At 38.2% G+C, this 23,443-nt stretch overlaps 1 protein-coding gene and 1 long non-coding RNA gene across 3 annotated transcripts; one reads left to right on the plus strand and one right to left on the minus strand.

The window, feature by feature from the left end:
* Positions 1–508: 508 nt before the first annotated feature.
* On the minus strand, positions 509–16,971 carry LOC127968228 (GATA-binding factor 2). Of its 2 annotated transcripts, none has more exons than XM_052569275.1 (6): positions 16,730–16,971; positions 10,006–10,456; positions 8,072–8,644; positions 5,416–5,561; positions 2,640–2,765; positions 509–1,608 (listed from the first exon to the last, which is right to left on the minus strand). In XM_052569275.1, exons 2-6 carry the CDS (start codon positions 10,229–10,231, stop codon positions 1,309–1,311), a joined length of 1,371 nt encoding a protein of 456 aa, XP_052425235.1. In that variant the 5' UTR covers positions 10,232–10,456; positions 16,730–16,971; the 3' UTR covers positions 509–1,308. The 2 variants fall into 2 exon arrangements, with proteins under 2 accessions (XP_052425235.1, XP_052425234.1); XM_052569274.1 differs by lacking the exon at positions 16,730–16,971 and adding an exon at positions 10,686–10,901.
* Positions 16,972–18,737: 1,766 nt separating this feature from the next.
* LOC127968237 (uncharacterized) lies at positions 18,738–22,571 on the plus strand. Its single transcript, XR_008155936.1, has 4 exons — positions 18,738–18,962; positions 20,346–20,442; positions 20,568–20,646; positions 21,294–22,571. It is a non-coding gene; the product is annotated as an uncharacterized LOC127968237 (long non-coding RNA).
* The last annotated feature ends 872 nt before the right edge of the window (positions 22,572–23,443 follow it).

The raw sequence follows: 23,443 nt of genomic DNA on the forward strand, positions 1-23,443 counted from the left end.
CTGACACAGGGACAACAGATTTGTCCATCTAAAAGCATTCTGTACAGTATGGCTCTTCCCATTCACGTGTGATTGGATTCCACCCATTCCTCCAATGTTTGGAGACTGTTGTCTGGGTCAAACTGAAGCACCCCGGGGGGCTTATATGCCACAGAGGTCCCCTTCTTCCCCAGACGGACTGCAGTCCAAGCACTTAGCTTGTGCATCTGATATCGCTTACCTTCTAGAGCTCAACGATGCCTAGGTGAAATTCCCTCTGACACTTAGTATATGGAACAGCAGCGTATCCGAGCGCTTGGGTGTTTTTGTGTTTGGCCTTGTGCATGTTTTGGCATTTGCGTGCATTTCTCATGTTAAACTACAGTAACTGGTTGGAAATACGATGCCCTGGAATCGGAAACATAAATGATCAAACCAGCCTGTAGCTGCAGAAACGTCTCCGTTTGAGAAGACTGACTGTACTTTGATTTCACAAAACATTAGCAAGGAAGTACTCAGGGAAAGGATGAAGTATTAAAACTTTATTTCCTTTATTTGCGTAATGGAAAATGATAAAAACGTACAGCTCAGCAACATCACCTTGGCTAGGATAGGTCAGTGTTTTTTTTTTGTGTGTGTGTGTGTGTTTTTTTTTATTTATTTTTTTCATCAATAACAATCAAATAATATTTATTATATAACAATGTGTTCTGAGGAAAGCGAAATAAGAGATAAAGAGTGAAAATAAATTATCATAATAACAATAACTATAATAACAATTAACCTTTATAAACATTTCTTTGCTTGTACTGTATGTCGTATCCATAGAGTCCATTCAGAGGGAATCATGCCCGAGGGGGGGTGTTTTCCAGCATGTTAAGAGGGGATAAACTTAGTGGTCTTCTCTCTTTCTGTCTCTCTTTCTTTGACTCGTCAGAGAGAGTCCTTAACAAGACAGTTTCTGAGAAGGAATTGCCACACAGTGAATCTGCAAAGACACATCCTCTCTTTCAGGACAGTACCAAAGTGACTCAGTAAAACGTAACGAAAAGCTAAAAGCAAAGATAGCTCTCTCTCCCTCTGCTCTGTCTGTGAAGGTCCTCTGTGTCTAGAAGGGAGAGATGCTTCTTAAACACGCAAACCGTCCTCTATACAAGCTGACGTGGTTGTTGATGAGATGACACCTTCCTTGCAGTGACCAAGCAGGAACGAACCCGAAACAAACCCCTTCGCGTCCCTCATCTTAAGATTTCTTTACGGGAGGGGAGGGGGAGTATGGAGGAGCTAACGCGAAGCCCCTTTCAAGGGGATGCGAGCGAGCATGGGTCTTCAGTGAGGCTCGGCCCAGGCCGGAGAGCGGCTGGAATGGTGAGGGTGGCTGAATGTAGGGTGAATGGGAGTCGGTGTGGGCAGCATGTGTCCAGAATGGCTGAACGGTGGCAGGTGGCCCATGTGTGGCATGTGGCTTGCCAGAGCACTGGCACTGCCAAACGGAGAGGTCTTGTCCTGCATGCATTTGGAGAGCTCCTCGAAACACTCGCCAGATCGTTTACACCTCTTGGACTTGCTGGACATCTTTCGGTTGCGTGTTTGGATGCCCTCTTTTTTCATGGTCAGTGGCCTGTTGACCTATAAGAAAAGAGATAGTGTAGGTTAATGATGAGTGCAAAGGAAGTATAAAAAAATGATGGGGTTTTGCATAAGTTTAGATACTTTTTTAAATGTTTTTAAGTTTATTAAATGGACTTAGAACAGTAACCAGGAAAACACATCAACAGTAGACTGTAGATTCTAATATTTATGTTCCAATAAAAAAATGTAAAAAAAAAAAAAACTATGTTAAGACCATTTTCCCTGTAGATATTTTGTAAATTTCCTACCGTAAATATACCAAAAACTTAATTTCTGATTAGTAATATGCATTGCTAAGGACTGTGATATTTAGATTTATTGCACCCTCAGATTCCAGATTTTCAAATAGGCTAGTTGTATCTCGGCCTGATATTGTCATATCCTATCCGTACATAAATGCAAAGCTTATTTAATCAGATTTCAGATTTTATATAAACCTTCATTTCATAAATAAAAAAGTATAACCTTCTACCCATGGCACCGAAAATGTTCTCTAAAATTATTTGCATAAATTACGCATTTATCAGATGTAGTATTTACACAAATTCTAGCCGACATCAAAGTGTATAATGTGGTCTTTTATGCTTTCAGGGTTGAATTTCAAACGACAACTACACATCGAAAAAAAGCAATTCAGCAGCTCAGCTGTCACACAATTCCGTTTTTCTCTTTCCTCCTTTGTTTCGCTTGTTTCATTAAGGTGAAATGTATTTATTCGTCTGCTAAATAGATCGCAGCCAAGCTTAACATTAAAAAGGCTAGTTTCAGACAACTCCGAATTGATAGCCTATAACTGACGCCGTATCTTGAATAGCAGACCCGCCCTGCCGTCCCTCCTGGGAATAACGCCCTCCTCTGAAACAAAGCTGGATTAATCTAAAAAGAAAACGGTCAACGGGCTCTGTCTGACAGGGAAAGCCGGCTTTGCGTCCCCGGCCTCAGTCTTCCCTCTCCTCAATCGATACAAGCTGTCCGCCCACTTGACCACTTCGCTGTCACTCTCGGTGTCTGCAGCTCTTAATACTCACGTTGTGGAGTTTGTAGTAGAGCCCGCAGGCGTTGCACACCGGGTCACCGTTCCCGTTGCGCCGCCACAGAGTGGTCGTGGTTGTCTGGCAGTTCGCGCAGCAGGTGCCAGCTCGCCTCGCAGCAGACTGTAGACAAGAAAACACACACAAAATATATTCAATGCTGTGTAGCTACTAAATTAAAACATCCATTATCCAAAACGGCAGTGTAGCCTAGCCTTTGGCAATGTTAAAACTTAGGTTACAGCGTAATTCCGAATAGTAGCCTACACATTCCATGGATGAGCATATTATTCTGATTAGCCTATTGTGAGAAGAAGTTTCAAAGTTTCTCGACAACCATAAAAAGCCCATATATGGCAACTGCATTATAGCTATTACTAGCTATTATTTTTAAATATCATTTATTTTATTTTTTTACAGTAGCAGTCTCATTTTCACTGTCTTTATTTATTGTACCAAATGCAACTGTCGAATGGACTACATAACTTCTTTCCGTTCTATGATCCACACTGTAGCAATCAAGGGTTATGCTTTGGGTTGAAGTAAATTGATTCATGAAACGAATCTGATGTGGTGACGTATTCTGCATCAGACAGAATTTCAAAACTATCCCCAAAAACATTAAAGCAAACGCGGCCTGGACATGTGTAATCTCTTACAGGGAGTCGCCTCCGTGTTTGGGTTAATTAAATATAGGCCAGCCTGTTCTGTGCATATAAACACGCTAAATTCAATTTTCCAATTTGACCTTGATTAGAAAAAACTGTGCCCGGTGAAACTGACCTGTATCTAATACATTCTGCCATATTTCGGTAAATTCATTAGACAGATCATTAATTTCAAACGTTTCGATACCCCGCTCGCCTTGATGCCAAGAATCAAAGGCGTTAGTGGGCGTGGCGACTGCAAAGCAGGGTCATCAATCCCCTGTTCGCTTTTTGTCCATTACGGATCAATTTTTCACACATAATGAGAAACATTTATAGGCATACAACGCAATTTCCCCGCAGTCCAACACATATAGCATTTGCAGTTTGTGTTCGTTAATTTCTATTGAGCTTTTGTAAAAAGATGATCTGAATAAAAAAATAAAAAAAAAAACGCCGCTATGAATACAATTAAACAAAACGCAGACGACAACAAAAACACACACATTCCGATACTTCAACTCAGTGCCAGTCGAGCATGGCAAACAAGAGAGCAAAGAGTATAAATCCATTTATTTTCCAATCCCTGCCCCAGCCCCTTCACACATAGTCTCTGATAATCGCTTTACAGTAGATGTCACTCGGGCCTGCCGGGGCCAGAGAAAATTCAGCCGGGTTTGTTGAAGACGGAAACACCCGGGAGCCTGGCTTCCTTATCGGGCCCGGGCAGATATCCGGATAGGAAACAACTGGATGGCCTTTGAACAGCGCTCTGAAAACACTTCAGCCCAAAATGCAAAAGCATGGGCCAGCACACTGACTCCATGGAAAACCCTGTGGCCTTTTTTCACCATGAGAACATATAGAGAAAGACAGAAAGAAACTTAAGAGAGGAAAAAAAACTCAGCTATGCCTATGTTACACCTAACACTACTAAAAATAATACCAATCACCATAATAAGGAATTGTAATCTTAAAATTCACAGTTTAATTCCTCGTTGAATATGTCACTATATGTAATTCGGTAAAAGCTCATGGTTCCCCTGCTAGGCACTAAGTGTCTCTTTTACAACACTGGAAATAAGATTCCCACTTACGCTTGTATTTACACTCTGATGGTCACTTAGCCAAGTGAAAATTAAATTATGACACATGGCTGATAGAAAAAGACGGTCTCACTCAATTAAACTGCTTGTTGTGTCTCCAAAATGAATTTCTATAATAATATTACATCATGCTTTGAAAGACTGGAAAAATGACTCAATAACAGAGTAAAGAGACAGGGGTAGAGATATAGAGTTTCAGGATAAAATAAGATTATTTGAATAAATAAAAAAAAATAGATTGTATTCTTTGAATATGTAATTCTTTTTTGTTTTCTTAGAATCCTGATGTTGAAATAAAAAACAGAAATCCTGTCCAGGTATTTCATTCTAACAAGATACTATTTATATTTAAATAAGAGCACAGAGGAGCCTCCTTTTACAAGCTGTCCATGAACCAAAGGAGATTAATAACCAAGGCTTAATTAAGTCTGACTTTTCTCATGAAAACAGCTAAATAATCTTGAAACTTTAGTTTTGCTTTTTGTCGGTCATCTCAATGCAAAGAGCCATTCAGATAAGACAGACAAAATCTGCTTTTAAACATTTCATCAAGATTAAATGAGATAGCCATGCTGCTAGCGATTCGAAAATGGAACCCAAATCATAAGCCAGCCACACAAAACAAAACCAATGGCATGTGGCTTTCTAAGCACCACCAGAAAAAAAAGTAGATCAAACTGCTAGATCTAAATGGATGCGCTCAGACAATAATGCGGCAACAGGTTTCTCTCAGTGTGGAGTGGTGATAATTGTAATGGCATGGGCATTGGTATCAGTGACAGTATCAGAACTAGAAGCAATAATGATAGCGGGAACAATGGCAATAGTAGCAGTATTGTAGCAGGCAGAGTAGGGGATCACCAGGGGGTGAGGGCGACAAACAATTCCAGGAAGATTATAGGGAAAATATCACTTTCCTGGAATTGTGCTCAGGCTTTCTGCTCAGTGCTCCTATTTAGCCCTCTTTCTCATGCATGTGTGTGGGGAACTGAAAGGATTTTGGAGGGCTCATCGACTCACCAGTCTGCGCTTTGGCTTGATAAGGGGTCGGTTCTGGCCGTTCATCTTGTGGTACAGGCCGCACGCGTTACAGAGGTAGTGGCCCGTTCCGTCCCGCCGCCACAGCGGGGTGGAGGTGGCTCCGCAGTTCACACATTCACGCCCCTCTGTGCAGAATTCAAGTGGAGGAAAAGCAAGGGAAATTTATATAATTAAGAGGTTCACACTCCATCTACAATACAGGAACACAGGGTCATGCAAAGGCACGGTCTGGGCAAAGAAAAACAACTCCCAAGTTAATTAGACAATATCTAACATGACATCCACACTGGAATCTCTCATCTGAGAGGGATGTATTACATAACTGATATCGGAATTTGTGAACGTGCATGTGTTAGTGGATGAAATAACATTTTTGTCACTGCGTGACTATGTGAGAAATGAGCAAGACAATATTTTTAAGAAAAGAAAGTGATTCAAATGTAAGTTGAATTCTATTCCATGCATCCCCACCCCTGTTTATCAGCCAGCTGTCCCGGCTTGTCCTATTCTCAGGTGTCATATCACAGTAAAGCACCCTAACCTGCTGGAAAGGGCCATGGGCTTTAATTCATATGCTCTTCTTCCTCACTCCCCTGAGCACCTCTCCATTATTCACATTATAATGTGGGATAGTCGCTGTCCCACCCTGACCAGAGAAAAGAATCCACCTGGACAATGGATGCTCTTTCGAAGTTTGTGTGATATGTTGTAAGTCAGTAATTTTCATTTAATTTTCTCTTTAGGCTTAACATGCTTACAAGTAGCCTATCACTCGCATTTTAAATGAAACTTGGTGCTGGGCATGTTAGGTGAAAACTGGCCTGCAAAAAGGGTGAATAATTAGAGGAGATTCACTAATGCATATCTTTTGAATTTTAAAATAAATACACTTTTTTTTTCCGTCAGTGCTCAATCATGTTTGTAGGACTGATTTGATTGTTTACATTGAATCTCTTCAGGTAAAGAATGATGAAATGATGAAAACCAATTTACTATGAAGTTCGAAATGGTTCCATTCACCACTGCACAGTCAACCCTAACAATATTTTCAGAACAAAATATTTTCCATATCATAGGTTGGCTAAATAAATAAAAAGCACACATAAAATGTTAAAACAATGATAAGGGCATGTTTTGAATTTTTGAGGTTAATAATAAAAAACATAATATTTACTATGCATTAATTTATGAAGCAACTTGTATTTACATAGCTATTATTTTAAATGTCATATAATAATAATTACACATAAGCAACATGTGTAATGTAACTGTAATGAAAAGTGTTTAAAAAATTGATCAAAATAAAGGTCTTCATTAGCAGTGCATCAGGCATCAGAGGTTGTGCATAAATAAGCACACAAACAGCAGGGTCCCGTCGCCTGTGAAGGCCTGTCCCGCCGGGGTTTTGTCAGTATTGGGGTCGTGGGAGGGCGGAGGGGGGAGTATGTCGTGATTTGTTCAGCTGAAGGTATACAGGATGTGACTGGAGCCAGCGCGTCGTGACTCCTAAACGTTTTAAGCGCAATAAGGGATACATTTTAAAAGAAAACACAGCGTGAGGCAACACGCAGCCAGCCAAATAAAATCATTCTTCAGGCCTAACCAAAAAAAAAAAAAAAAAAAAGAAAGAAAAAACATTTTGTGGTTATGTAGGAACCTGTTTTTTTTTTTTTTTTATTAAAGCCAAAGGTTCTGCGAAAGCACAATTTTCCACTTTTCATTAAGTTTTATTTGTCATTTTATGCTAACTTCTTTGTTTTTTTGTTTCATCACAACACCTTTGATAGGCTTTAACGCATAGACTGGTAGGCCTGTTTATTCTCATATGTTGACTGGATCCTTTGCAATATTTTATCATAATGTTAGACTATATATATATATATATATATATATATATATATATAATTTCGGCAATTTTAACTGAATTATTTTGACCACTAATTAAATTCAGCGTGGTCGAAAAACGCAACAGCCTAAGCCTAAAATATGTTGTAACTTTTAAAAGTATTGATAATAAGTTGAAGTTAAAAATATCGATGTATGTGGAGCAGTAGTGTTTAGAATTATCTTTGGTTTACAGTTTATGCAAGATAAACACTTTGTATTGGGAATATGACGCCTTCGAATTGTGATGCATTTTGGTGTGGTATTTTTTTAAGAGCTACTGAAACTTGTGCTTGTCATAATTTAAAAATTGCGATGTAGAGTAGCCTCGAGGGAGATTGCTAAAATGGCAGTTGAATTCATCCAATTACACAAACAATAAAATAAAAAATATATAAAACACCATGGAAAATTAAAACGTGTCTGAGAAAAAATAAATAAATAAATAAATAAATAAATAAATAAATAAATAAATAAATAAAGATAATGGACAATGGATATTTCAAGGCCAGAACATTTTGTCTAATATTTGGATGTCTAATATTTGGCTACATATAATTAGCCTATTATTATTTACTTTTTTTAAGAATTACACGAAATCCTAGCATAGCCTAGGCTATATTCATGTTTTGTATTGATGTTGCATTTCGACAGCTGATATATAATGCTTTTTAAAATGCTCCCTAGAACAATGTTTCTCTAAACATGCCTATCTAGGCTTCTCTAGAGCTCTAGAGCTAATGAAACTCACCTGAGCACGACCTCGTCTTGCTTTTGCATTTAGGTGTGAAGCTTGAAGCGGATCCACTGAGGAGGGAACCGGGATGAAACAGACCGCCGCCGTACTCGTGTGGCGCGGGAAGAGAGTACGTTGGGTAGGTTGGGATGGGATGGTGCGTGGACGATGTTTGGGCGCTCATAGCCAGGCTTCCTCGAAGAGGACTACATCCCTCCATTTTCATCCCGTCAGCGATGGACACTTGGTACTTGATGGACTCCTTTTCATCCATTCTTATAGTGGTGGAAGTCGGAGAAGAAGGGCCGGGGTCCGGAGAGACGTCTTTCGGTGGGGTTGGGGGGAAGTTGTAGAGGGGATGTGGACTGGAGTGAGTTGCGGATGTGAGGGAGGAGACGGGAGCGGTGCTGGAGCTGCTGCTGCACGGGTAGCCGGCGCTGGCGGGGTGCAGGCCGGGTTTGCTGAAGTGACTGACCGCCCAGGCGTTGTGGTGAGCGGCGGAGAGCGCTGCCTTCCCGCTGTCCAGCCAAGGAATCCCGGGACTGTGTATGAGGTGTGGCCGGCAGACCTGACTTCCCGTGAGACGAGCTGAGAAAAACAAGAAAGAAACGAACATAAAGTTCTATCCGAAATGAAAATTACCAACATAATGTCTATTTCCTACACTATTTAAGCCGAGACAGTTTGTAGGCTATCAAAGAACAAAATGTCTAATGTTCACTTCTCACCTGTTGACTCCGTACTGGAATAATACAAACTTGACATTGAGATGAAATAAACTTAAATATCAGTTATGCAACACACACAAACCCGCGGTTGAGGATTTAGGATACCCTTTTAGTTAAAACTGCACGCGAGCACTTGAAATATATTTTCCTTCGCCCCGACGTGATTTTTCCAACAAGAAACAGACGTAAATTCTCCTGAGAAAACGACAGACGATAACTTTTGAACGAAGACTACAGCCTGTTGTTCGCACAAATAACACACTTGAACTAAGAAGTACATCGGGAATTTTTCGTTTTGATTTGGCATCCGGGAAGTGCCTTGATCCCCCTCTCTCTCCCTGACACGAACTTCCCTTTCCTCATCAAGTCATTCGCTGGACATTTTCTTTTTCTTCTTATCTTTACATTTCAACACACACCTCAAGGAGATGACAGTTCACGCCGCAGAGAAGAAATCCGATAGCTAACATTTCTGACACATTTTTGTCATCCCTTTTCTCGGCTAATTTGTCTCTTTCAGACACACAGTCCTACGTACAGCTAATACAGTTTTGTGCAAAACAACAACAAGAACATTGACATCAGCATATCTTTAGTGAAGTGTCGAGACTTTCGGTATTTAAGTCCTGTATTTAGGCCGCACTACGTTTCACTTCAAAGCCCGTGAAAGTAAAAGTCATCGAAATCTTTCACGCACAACACGGTTGTAGCCTATAAAAGATTTCGTTTTACATAGCCAGCTGATTCCAAATAACGTCAATGATTTCATGTTTTTTATTTATTGCACTTTTTAAGCACAAACGTTGTCAACAAAATGTTGAACAAAATGTGTCTTTTGCCATAAACGTGGACAAGATTTTATACTGATGTTAAAAAAAATATAAATAAATAAATATATATATATATATATATATATATATATATATATATATATATATATATATATATATATATATATATATATATAACAATATGCATACTATTTCACACAGATTCACAAATAAGTTCACATTTAGCACTTAAATCGCCTATTAAATAAATAAACAAGTTACCTAGGCTATTACGTAATTTATAAAACCTTTTTTTCATGATTAATGTAGCCTAATGTGTAAATGAAATATGTCTAGGAAACTGCAAAATGACATATGTATAAAATACATATATTCTGCCATCAAAATATCATATGTAGCCTGCTAAATTTGACGTAGAAAAGCATCTTACCGTGAGCTTGTCCGTATGATACTCTCGCCCGAGAATTGGAGTAGTACGGGTTCCCCTGCGAGTCCAAGTGATTCAAGAACACATCCACCTCGTCCGGGGGCAGAAGAGGGGCCATGGGCTCCATGTAATTGTGTGTAAGCCCGTGATGATGGGACTCTGGGTGCTGGCCGTTGAGTACCGCATGATGATGGGCCATCCATCGAGACTGATCGGCCGCGACCTCCATGTCTAAATTGTCCGAACTTCGAAAATGTCTCGTGGAGTTTTCTAGATGTCTGCTGGAAAACTATCGGACGCTAGCAGACCCAGGAGCACCAAAATGGTCCTTTAGATTGTTAAAATATGTGTCGTGAGCTTACTGCTTCAGTCGGTGATGCCCTGTTCACTTTTTGCACATGCCCATGTGAAATTGGGGTCCTGCTTCTTTGCGTTCAACAATGCTTGGGAACACCTGTAAGAGAATAACAAACAGATGCATCTCAGTTTTTTTTTTTTTTTTTATTTTTTACGTTTAATAGCTATTGCAAGAGTAGATCTAAAGACATTTATAAGATCTAACTTCGTACAATAGATAGATTAACTTTATCGAAATATGGGTTGCAACCTGTAAAACTAAGTCGCTGCGTTACAGGCTCAAGCATACGCAGTTTTAAAGAACTATCGAAAAGTAGGCTACTCACGGCGCAAAGTAGCATTTCAGCACTGCAATCCTCAGTTTATTTTCCCCGTGTTATTCACGTACAAAGAACGTTAATCCTCAAGATGTCTGCTGACATTCGTAATTTGCCACTGGTTTAAATTGTCCACAGCTCAATTGTTAAACTCGCTCTAAAAAAAACTGTGCGGCTGTCCGAAGCGGAGAGAAGTCTCATTAATGAATTGCGCCTGTGTACTGTCGGATCTGGCGCCAGTAGATTCCATATCTTACGAACATGGGCGGGGTCACGGGCTGGCAGTGATGGCTCTGTTAACCAATAGCAGATCGCGCTGACTGTCATTGGCTCGGACATCTGCTTTGCGAACTGCCACGGCGACTCTCGGCCTAGTGCTCCACATCCAGAGAGCTGAGAGACTCATAATTCAGCAGAGCAATTTAATGAAATCTTTCTTTAGAGCTTCACACTGGTGATGTGTGATAATGTTGTCTTTTTTATTTAGAGAGCAGAATTACCTGAAATTAATAATGTAGCCTTAATGTGAGGTCTTATAGCCTACTTCATCAGAGAGTTTATGCAGACAAAAAATATTTAAAATTATTGTATACGCAACTAAATTGTAGATCAGGCTTTTATAGAATAAAAGCAGGCTAATAGAAGTATTATTAAGGTGCCGATCAGCAATGACTTTAATTTTCTCTATTGATACATAAAAATATTCATTGCAGGTATCATAAACTTTTGTTAAAGAATATATTAATCCGATTAGGACCTGTTGCCTGACCATTAACATTGGCTTAATTCAACAAAACGTGTATCATCATGAGATATGTGCCTAAAGCAAACTAACACAAGTCTTGGCACCTCAGGCATTAATTGGGGAGGAGTATTTTATGGTCTCTAAATTGGGGGGCTTTTGTTCTCGCGCGTCTAATTGTTTTAAATTAGTTGTCACCACATTCTTCTTGTGAAAACACTGTCTTTGTATGCTGTTTCAAGCGATCAAACGTCACTTTACATATTAATAGCGGGCCCGTCTCTCGGTGGAGCCGACAGGTCGCATGGGCAGGTCCAAATAGAGCCGATTGGCGGCCATTAGGGCAGCTTCGTTGATTCTTGCTTACAATTATCTCGTGGCAAAACAAGCAGCAGGCTCGCCCACCGCAGGCAGAAAGACAGAGCGTCGCCAATTAGCTTGATAAGCGTTTAGATAAACCGTGGATGCAGGTTAGAAGACTTCATTTGAATTTAGGGTTTATAGATTTCATCTCTCAACGTTAAATTAGCTATTTTTTTATCCCATTCAGTCAAAAACACGTTTTAAATGTGTTTGGAATTCATGCAGCTGAAACTCCAAAAAAAAAATTAAACAAATAAAAATAATAATAATAATAAAATAAAATAAATAAAAAACATATAACATATAAAATCCCATTGACTGTTTCTAAACGAATAGCATTATAATATATTGAAGATACAGAAACGTGCTCCACTGGATAGCTGCTTCTCACCTTTGCTAGCTCTGTGGCCTCAAACTGCTTGTAGCAACGCTTTGTGTATATTAATTATTCATTTGGCTTGTCTGGATCAATCAAAGAGAACACAAGATAAACTTGTTTACCAGGGTGCTCCAGCTCGTTCATCACTATCATTCGAGAAAGACACTGTTTTGATCCCTTTTGCTTCCTTAATGGAATAACATTTTTACACCAAGAAGCAGTTTTCAGATGAGACATTGCGTTTTAACTCGATTTTGAAATAATTGTGGTGTCTATGGGATAATAAGTATTTATTATTATTATTATTATTATTATTATTATTATTATTATTATTATTATCATTATTATTATTTAAAGCAGGAGTTTTAGTCTGTGTGCTCTTTTCTGAAGCAACAATGATTGACAGGCAATAACTGGAGCGCGAGCTCGGAGCCCCTACCGGCCGCCACTCTGACGCCATGCCTTGACGTCACAGTATCTCGGTAAAGGAGCTAGAATGTACCAGCATGGAAGACTTGTGAGGTATTTTGTATTTAAATAAATGTATGCATTTAGCAGACATTGCATTCAGGCTAACAGTTTTTACCTAACATGTGTTCCTTGGGAATCGAACCAACAACCTTTCGCACCATATTTTCACCGTATTTTCAGTTGCATCAAAAAAAAAAAAAAAAAAAAAAATACAATATATATATATATATATATATATATATATATATATATATATATATATATATATATATATATATATATATATATATTAGGGGTGTAACGGTTCACAAAATTCACGGTTCGGTTCGATACGATACACTGATGTCACGGTTCGGTTCGGTTCGGTTCGATACGTTTTAGATACAGCAAAATGTAAAAACATCTCAACTTTTCAGAATGCCGCAAGCGCACCGCGGGTCATGTGACAAGAACCAACCAATCAGCTTCATCCTTTCCCGTAACAACGTTGAGAGCTCAGCCAAGATGAAGGATCAGCTGATCATAGTTGTATATGGATTGCAATTTTGAAATAAATTCAGTAGCAGAGCTACTGCAAGCGATTTTTAGAGCTGCAAATCCATTTATCCTTCGCTGAAATTTCCGCGTCTCATGGAGAGAGCACGTCATTGTTGCTTAGCAAAGACAGACGCCTCAGGAGAAAGACGCGCTTAGCGTTTTCCATGCGTTTTTAGGCACGATATGTGAACGGCCCCTAAGGCGCTCGCTCACTCAGCACGCGCTGAAGGCTCGTTGCAAAATGTCTAATGCATTTAACAGACCAGAAATATAAGATCCTAAAATAACCAACAGGTCTGGTGTTTGGGTTGGATTCCCTGTAAGCTATAGTGTCTAAATGCTGCAGGGATAGTTTGCTGCGTGCATGTTTCTCCTTTTTTTCGTCTTTTCCCAGGAAGTACTGACGCATATATCCCAGATATTCCCGCTGTTTTTTTTTGTTTTTTTTTTGTAATCCCGCTGGTGTACCCTGTCATGTTGCAGATGCGACATACCGTTGTTTTTTTATCCACCACTCTCTTGCCATCACCATTATAGCTTAAAGGGAATCCAAAGTGCACCCAAACACCAGACCTGTTGGTTATTGGAGGATCTTCTCATTTCTAGTCTGTTAAACGCATTGGCTATTTTGCAACGAGCCTTCAGCGTGTACTGAGTGAGCGAGCGCCTGCTGAGTAGCCTAACATAAACATATAAGATGGTGTTTTTTTCTTCTTCGGGAGTGTCAGGGGCGTTGCCTGTTACGTTGTTTGGGTTATTGGGCTACCTTGTTGAACGCATATCATTATATTTCTTTCTCTCTCTTTTTTTTTTTTTTCAAATATAATTAATTACTCCAACGAACCGTTCGGTATACATAATGCGTACCGCGTACCGAACCGAAAGCGTCGTACCGAACGGTTCAATACGAATACGCGTATCGTTACACCCCTAATATATATATATATATATATATATATATATATATATATATATATATATATATATATATATATATATATATATATATATATAATACACAAATCTGTTGGTTTTATAATCAATTTAGGCACCAATGAACATAACTTCAATATCAGATGCTTAAATCTTAAATTTTTAACACACTGGATTCTGGCCTGAGGCCCTACACAGCACAAAAAGCCCTGGCAGCCTGAAACCGACAAATTAGAGTGTACAGGATAATGTGATGCTTAGTTTTGCACTGTAATGATCCATTTTACACACAGTCTTATGATTCTAAAGGTGCAATAGCAGATTATGCAGACATAAATGGAAGTTGATATAAACTTAAAGAGTCTAAAATGGCCTCTTTGTCATAACTGCTTTATCACAGACTGAGTGCTGTGCTACTGCATAATCAAAAATAATAGCCTATACAAAAAGACTCTTTAGAAGGCGACTTGAGGCTGCTCTAAATGTTATGTTAAACGCAGTGGCATATAAAAGAGGTGTGACACTCCTCAGTCATTAGCAGGATATTAAAGTGCAAAATAAATAAAAAAGTACATTATAATATTTAACATATTGAAATATATTAAAATTTTATATTTTTATGATCAATTATGAATTGTCAATTATGTTAATTTCTGTGCAGCTTTAAACCGCAGGTTGCGCAGATATTTATTATATATTATGTATTTATTTATTATATTCTGTGTGTTTTTTCTAGCTACCTTTAGCCATGTCATCTCAACCAGTTTTAACACTGATAACGACCCTTGGTTTAAATCACCTGAGGCTAAATATTCTTAAGAGAATACCTGAACTAATTACTTGTGGTAATCCAGTTGCGTTCAATGTTAAAACAAAAGATTTTGGGACTTAGCATCTAGGCTTGGAGTTATTACCCCAGTCTGAGGACTCTAACGTACCCTTCTTTAAACGTGTGCGTGTGTGTGTCCAGTTTCAGACTTTATTTCTTATGTAACGCAAGTTGGTTTGTCCACCATGTGTGACTGTGACGACGACAATGACATCATGTTTGTGATGTCAACTTAATTCGCTTTAAATTAATTGCATAAAAAATAATGGAGAGCGCTGGAAACAAGCTCAGCGAAAATGGAGCCAATCATTCCCTTAATTAACAGGTGCCGTGAAATGGCTTTGCCCGTTCGTTCCCTCGCCCCGCATTTATCATTCTCCGTGGGGTTAAAAGAGGACAGGAGGGGGCAGAGAGCGCCGCAGAAGGGTTTGTGAAGATAAGCAGGCACTGGATATAGGGGGAATGACACAGACCAGCTGAAGCGGTATTGTCCTTTACTCACGGGTAATTAGATTGTGACAGGACACTCGGGGGCAGACACAAGCACAGGCAAAGTCACAAGCCTCCTGTCCTCTGCTGAAGCATGGATAACAGGGATTGAAAGCAAAGCCTTTCACCCTCTTTTCATTTCATGCAACAATCCACATTATTTTGCAGCAAAGTCTCATATTTGTGCATGCGTTTTATAGCAGTATTAAACGATGCCTCTAGCTGCGTTTGTTCTTATAGCTACGTGCCGCTTTTTGTCTTGTGCGACTTATGGGTAAAGTTCTTATTCTGAGTGATAGCGTTAGTTTAGTCGGAAAATGATCCTCCTTTGGCAGTCATAAATCTGAAGGGTGATGACAGCGCGCCCGCCCTCCTTTTGTGCTTGACAGCTCTTGAAGTCAATGATTTAAATAAACAGCACAGGTGGACTAATGCAAGCGTCCTTGGGGCATTCCAGAAAACTCAGCTAACACACATCACATTCGCTTTCACAATTATAACCATTAAAAATAAATACATAAATAAATAAATCGTTACGCTCGTTTGAAATTGGCAGACAGCCATGTGCATGCTACGATTTTTGTATGCCAAGGTTATATTTGGTCAACATCAAAACTGTATCCTCACAATCACAAATTTCAGCTAGGATTAAGTCTTCAATTTTCTATATTGTATTTTGCATGCGCATTATTTAATATAGCCTAAGTCGTAAAATTGTATTCGTTTCATTAATAATTCTGTTGTGTATTACAGGATAACCGTGTAAATGATTGCATTTGGATTTTAACTTGTTTACAAAGATACACATGGGCATTGTTAGGATATGTTAGTTATAAATTAAAATAAGTAAATCATAATTTTACAAATAATACCATATACTAGGCTACTATTAGCTCATGTGAACATAAAAATGTGAAAATGAAGACGTGTGACAATCTCTATCGATTTAGTCTTTTCTATTAAATGCCTGCGGTCGTACAAATAATGGATTTAGTAAAACAATATGACGTAGCTTTAAACAACAATTTTTATAGCCTATATAATATAGGATATTTAATGTATTTATTATTATTCAGGCATTCTAAATACATTGTCTTTTGTTTTATTATAACCCATTTTAAACTGCAAACTACAATAATTATTTAGATTTAAAATGAAATTAAACGCAACCCTAAAACAGCATAATTAGCCCGTTTTGGATTTATAGTTCTCTATATGAATACATCTCTAAATAGCGTGAATAATCTTTGGGGTTTACTCGACTTCACGCTCGCTGTGTCGAATGATAGCCTGCGCAAAACGCGTCTTACCAGAGTGTATGATTGGGCTCTCTCCTCTTGACATTTCGCAGAGAAATGTGTCCTGGGGCCAATTCCGTGTGGCACCGTCTTTGGAGGAAAAGTAGCGGTGATTCGCTGTGCTCTGCGCTCCGCTGAGGCTCGATCTGGGCACAGTCTTCTCTAGCTGGCGATGGCAACCTTTCCAGACACTCAAGAGTCTTTCCAGAATGCTTTCGCTGTTTCTTCAGTGACTTACGGCGTGGTGTAGTCTCTGACACCTCTCTCTCTCTCTCTCTCCCCCTCTCTCTCTCTCTCTCTCTCTCTCCCTCTCTCTGGAAACAGCGAAACTTGAGGCACAAAAGTAGGGCTGCTGCAACGTCGCCGTGCGTCAGCCAATCTAGTCTTCCGGGTCGTGCTTTGATGATTAAAAGCTGTGCTGAAGCTGTTATGTGTGGTGTTCACACTCGTATAATTATGAAACAAGACCCAGTTGCTAAAGGCTTTGCGCATAGCTCTTAACATTTTGACTTTCACATATGCAAACAATGCGGTGCGGATTTGCACCTAACACTGTCACTCTTATGGGTTTGGCAGACTTAATTTCAGAAATTTTATATGATATTACATGGGATTGCAGGAAAGATTGTGAATGCTAACCCCATCATACTAGTACAGTAGACCGATGCATTTGTATATTAATTATTGCAGTTCTCATTTAATCACTGTGATGTTGCAGATGTGTGCTTGAATGTGTGAATATGCTAATCTTTACTTTTAATATGAGACGCCTTTAGGCTTCCCATCCTAATGAATTCTATCCCTCCTTGATCTTGTCTATAATAAGTTGCGACGTTGTGGTCGACCTTGCCTTCCCAGCCAGTTTTAACTCTCTCTCTCACATAACACCAACTTTTAAAACATGCAAAGCCTCGGTAAATCTCTGGCACGAGACCGTGGGCTCGCGTGCAGAGGCTCAGGCAGGGCAGGTGCAGCTCCAGCCTCTCGCGCCCGGCTTCCCCCAAGAGTGCACGCGCACAATGAGAGCGCGAGAGGAGTGAACTCTGACAGAATTAATTGCATTATGTAGTATGATCAAAATAACAATGTCCAATGCCAGCTATTGTTTTGCATTCATTCAAGAGAACACGAGCGGTGAACGATTCAAGTCAGTCAAATCACTCTTGGCTGCTACATAGCAGGCCTTTAGGATGATAAAAATCAAAATTCTACGAAATCCTTGGTTTCCCCTTTGTCTTGCACTTATATTGTAAAGATGGAATAACAGATTTTGTTTAAAAAAAAAAAAAAAGACAAGTAGGCCTATTGGTTACGCATTTTCTGGCAAGTGCACCTTGGATGAATCGCTTTGTATTTGTGTTTATCGGTTGCTATTTGAGTGCATTTGGTTATCAATCCTATCATTTTGTGAGGATCATGTCATCATGACATGAGTTGGCATGTCTTTTCATAGCCAACTTAATCATATCTTATTACAAGAGAATATTCCTGATACAGGCTGTTTCTTACATTTGTCACGGCGAATCACGTCATTTTGGAGGAAGCCTTTCTAGATGCTCTACCTTAAGTTTAATTTGCAAAATTATAAAATGTAAATTTTTGTCCGCCTCATGCAACTTTTTGCGCCTAGACAAACAGGTGTCCATTGCACCATGAGATGTAAAACTCTTAATAAAAATTTAAAGATGTAGCATAAATTCCGAGTAAAATAAAGGACGAGTGTGATATTGCTCCTTTAAAATCCTTTCTAAACCATTTAAATCGAAAACAAAGAAAAACCATATAATTAAGAGCAGTATTCTGACTGTCACAATTAACTAAACATAATTTCTAACATGTTTTTGTTGCTATTACAAAACACAAATATTTTTGATTATAAATAAATACGGATTTAGCACATGCGGATTTATTAGAGATCTTATTAATGCATCTTTTGTCATGTTAAAGCGTTGAGAGCAGTAGGTGCAGGGTTTACAGAAGCTGTGCAATCTGTACAGAAGAAGATGCTCACTCATGATGCAACCCGTTCTCATCAGTCTGCGTATAAATAACACGACTTTACATTTTCTATTTGCGTGTAATGCATACGCCAAATGCCATTTTTGCGTGCATATGATACGCCAATCCTTCCCATTAATTTCGGTGGAGAGCAGATGCGTCCAAATAACACGCATCATCTTCAGCGGCAGTGACGTCACTAGCGTGGCTCGTTCAGTTCACCTGATGCGCGTACACCTTCAAACAGGTAAGCAAGGGTAAATATATTTTTTTTATTCTTCTTTTTGTAATGATATCACGTGGTTAAGCGTATTGTTTTAATTATTTCAGTATTTCTGCATCACGTTAGACAGGGCCGTGTTTTTAAAGGGCAGTTTATGCTCAAATTATGGGTCAGTGGGCTGCTCAGCTAGCCTACCATTGTCATTAGCCTAAGCTAACCTGTACTGTTTATAGACCTGTTGCAGTTTTAAATAAATTTATGATGTGACATATGGGTCTTCAGCTTTTAGACATGACTAATACAAGCACAACAAAGCACCCAACCCAATATCGCGTGATAATCGTGATCGTGTAAAAAGTCCACACATTTAGCATATTTTTACAATACTAGCCTAACTTTTGCTTGACCACGTCATGTGTAGCCAATACACACACAGTAACTACAGCATATTTACCATGCTTCTCCTACTGTAACCGTAGTTTTACTCTGGACTTTGTAACGCACATAACCACGACATTTACTATGGGTTTACCATAGTAACCATAGTTTTACTCTGGTATTTGTAGTTACTAACACACAATAACCACGACATTTACTATGGGTTTACCATAGTAACCATAGTTTTACTCTGGTATTTGTAGTTACTAACACACAATAACCACGACATTTACTATGGGTTTACCATAGTAACCATAGTTTTACTCTGGTATTTGTAGTTACTAACACACAATAACCACGACATTTACTATGGGTTTACCATAGTAACCATAGTTTTACTCTGGTATTTGTATTTACTAACACACAATAACCACAACATTTACTATGGGTTTACCATAGTAACCATAGTTTTACTCTGGTATTTGTATTTACTAACACACAATAACCACAACATTTACTATGGGTTTACCATAGTAACCATAGTTTTACTCTGGTATTTGTAGTTACTAACACACAATAACCACAACATTTACTATGGGTTTACCATAGTAACCATAGTTTTACTCTGGTATTTGTATTTACTAACACACAATAACCACGACATTTACTATGGGTTTACCATAGTAACCATAGTTTTACTCTGGTATTTGTATTTACTAACACACAATAACCACAACACTTACCAGGATTTTACCACAGTAACTGTTTTTACTCTACACTATTTGTAAAGCACAGTAACCACTAAGTTTGCCATGCCTTTAATATCTTTTTGTGATGTAATTGTAATTCAGTGTTTTTTCTGTCTTGCAGTTACGTCGGATTACATACTCCACAACAACCTGTAATCCAGCAGATCTTTAAAGAAGCCATCTCTTGTCAAATCTCTCTCTCTCTCTCTCTCTCTCTCTCTCTCTCTCTCTCTCTCTCTCTCGCTCTCGCTCTCGCTCTCGCTCTCTCTCGCTCTGCTAGAATTAACAGGGAACTTCAACTCCACGCTCCCAATGCTGATATTGAAGAAGCTGTCAAGGGGGCTGAACAAGTCCTTCAAAGGATCAACCCTTCACAGGTAATGTTGAAGACTCTTAGTTATAACTGATTTGCTTTAATGAACGCATCCTTATATTATGTGTTAATCAAATATTTTGGTCACAGATCATTTTAACACACTGTCTCAACATGTTTATATTTCAGGAAGGCCTGTCATGAGATTTGAATTTGACCATCTTGTGCATTTATGAAGAAGACCAAAAGCTGCAAAGGCAAACACTTGGTACGTCAGATACATTTTTCTCAGCATTTGATGTTTCTTAAATTTTGGTTCACTTAGCCCATCAGGAAGAACACTCAACAAAGAGCATGTTGTAGTAGTAATAATTCATCCAATAATCATATTATATTGCACAAGCGTACTTGTACAAAATTCTACAACTTTTACTCCTACTGCTGTTATTGGCCATTACCACAGCTCCCATCAGATTGTGCCCATTGTAAGAGTGTTTATATCATGAAGTTTAAATGAAGTCCATTGTATTCTTTATTAATCTTTACAAATTGGTGCCGCCCCTTCCTGTTTCAACAGTACATGATATCTGTCCACACCTCATAGTCTGCCTTTCTTTCTATGGTGACGTTACTGAACACATCTGTCTTAGAAGCAAGAGAATGGAAATCCTAGTTTAACTTTTCAAGTGCTACAAATCAGATCTTCAATGAATTTGGGCAATCAGATCACTTAAAGTTGTTCACACAAAGACCAATAACTATAATGAGAAGTATTTTAGCATCCACACCAACAGACAATACTGTACAATTACTGCTATGCACACTGCAGTTACAGTATGTTGTATTCTGCCATTTGTTGTTGTCAGTGTTTTTGTTGTTCATAATGTGATAAATTATCTTTGTTTCTTCTTGCAGGATTTCTCACAGATTACTTAATCATTCTTCATCAGCTCTTCACAATATCAGCCCATTCAAAAGCTTCCAGATCTTCCTCTCTTGTGTGACACATCTGCTCTCAGTCCTTTACTGCCAACCTCCAGTCTTAGCATTTCTGCTTGTATTCATTTTTCCTCTACATTCATCACTCCAATCTCTACTATAAGCACTCCTGTATATATATATATATATATATATATATATACACATAATAATAATAATAATTATTAACCATTTATTTGTTTTGCATTTATTCACAATAGAAGCAAACAATGATTACAGGATATATGTTTTTAAAGGTTATAATTGTAAAAAAAGCATTGTTCTTAATCATTTTTGCCTATTTGGTTGATAAAGGGAAGAAAACAATATATTTTCAACTGTAGCCTTGATTATTCTTTGGCATCTTTTGTCAGGATTTCTGTAAACAAATTCCCTTTTTATTTTTGAATATTAAACTTATGTTTTTTGAAGGGAGTTTCTGTTGCAATTTTGTTTGTTTGTTTTCACTTAGTTACCTCTATGCATTTTTTTTTTTTTATCAACTTTTCTTTTTTTTCATAGTGGAATAAACTGGAGAGAGACTGTTCTGGGCACTATGTTTATCTGCGAAAAGTTTGACATATCAATAAACACTGTAAAATGACTAGACAATGAGTGATTGATGTCATGATGTTTGTTTGTTTGTTTTCTATTCCTATAGTTCAACTGGTGGATCTAAGAATGGCAAGTTTTTAGGGTCCATTTCCATGAAACGTAGATGTGATAAATTGTTTACCTTTAATACACTATAAATACATTGTAAATATTACAGAAGGAAAATTGAGTAGTAGAAAAATATTGTGTTTAAATAATCTTCAGAGGTGTTTTTTTTAAGCAAATGAAACATTTTGACATTTATTTTTCACACAGTATATGCAAACTTTTGAGTTTAAGTACTGTACACTAATATTAGTGTAAACAATGTAGCCTATTCAATACAATGGGAATCATTATACCTTCGTTAAAACACAAAACAAAAAAACACCTTTAATCAACGTATTTCTTGCTGCATCAGGGTAACTGCAGCTTCTGTCCATTCACTACAGGAACCCGGAAGCTCCCGGCATAAATGACCATATATGTACAAGTTAGTGTGACGCCTCTGCTCAACTGGGTTGCCATTGGCTTTGACGTTCCCTTGGCTCTCGCAGAACTCGCTGTGATTGGACTATCTTTTAACCCAAATTATAAACCGCTTAATGTTGCAAAGTCCGTTTGACTGTAATGATTACGTCAGTAACACCTTCAGTTAACAATGCAGTGTTGCTATGTCGTGAGAAATTACCTCTTTACCGAAATCGTAACCCTAACCCTAAGCACAACTCCAATAAACTCCAAATACCAGCGCTAATATTACTCGCGTTCAAACGATAGAATGGCAGAGGCTTATGGGTAATGTAGTTTAAAATGTTTAATAATTAAAAAAATGGGAAAATGCAATCTTTTTTAACAAAGGGTCATCTAAACATGTTCATTGTGTAAAAATTAATGACATATTTAAGAGGCAGGCTGAAATTCGATATTTTACTAAGTGCACTTTTTTAAACACCTTTATACCACCTTTCCATATATGTTTGAAAACTCTGTCCAACATTATTTAATTAGCATAGCATAAGTAGTTGTCCTGCCAATTTTTTCTTTGACACTATAATCAGACTTTGATTTACAGCCATTTGAAATTTACATTTTTTTGCTCTTCTAGGGGACTCTACTGGGCCCTTGAAGATGGAAGGGCAGTAAAACATACAAATACCTTTTCTCATCATGGACAACAGACTGTGCTGAGTCATAATTTTTAAGTTTTTCTTTTCAACAAATTGTCAATATGTAAGTTGTAAGTCATGTTTATCTTAGAATAAGAATAGAACCATAAAAATATACATCAGTGCCTATTTGGAATAGGCTCCAAATATTGAATTATATCAGGTGCAAGGATACAGTATTGAAAGTAAACAAAGACACCAATTTAAACAACCAATACATACTGTGACACTTCATTGTACTTTCACAGTGTCAATGTGTCATTCAGTAAGACAAGGTACAGAGAGTGTGTAGTTTATAGTGCAAAGCCATACAATTCATGCAAT

Source organism: Carassius gibelio, chromosome B11, assembly GCF_023724105.1.
Source record: "Carassius gibelio isolate Cgi1373 ecotype wild population from Czech Republic chromosome B11, carGib1.2-hapl.c, whole genome shotgun sequence".
NCBI lineage: Eukaryota > Metazoa > Chordata > Actinopteri > Cypriniformes > Cyprinidae > Carassius > Carassius gibelio.

Bases quoted from the DNA above. Each gene is read 5' to 3' on its own strand.
- LOC127968228 (XM_052569275.1), bottom strand. From the start codon at position 10,231: ATGGAGGTCGCGGCCGATCAGTCTCGATGGATGGCCCATCATCATGCG. The intron at 8,645-10,005 runs GTAAGATGCTTT...TGTTTTTCTCAG, and splicing joins ATCATACGGACAAGCTCACG to CTCGTCTCACGGGAAGTCAG. The intron at 1,609-2,639 runs GTGAGTATTAAG...CTTTTCTTATAG, and splicing joins TCTACTACAAACTCCACAAC to GTCAACAGGCCACTGACCAT.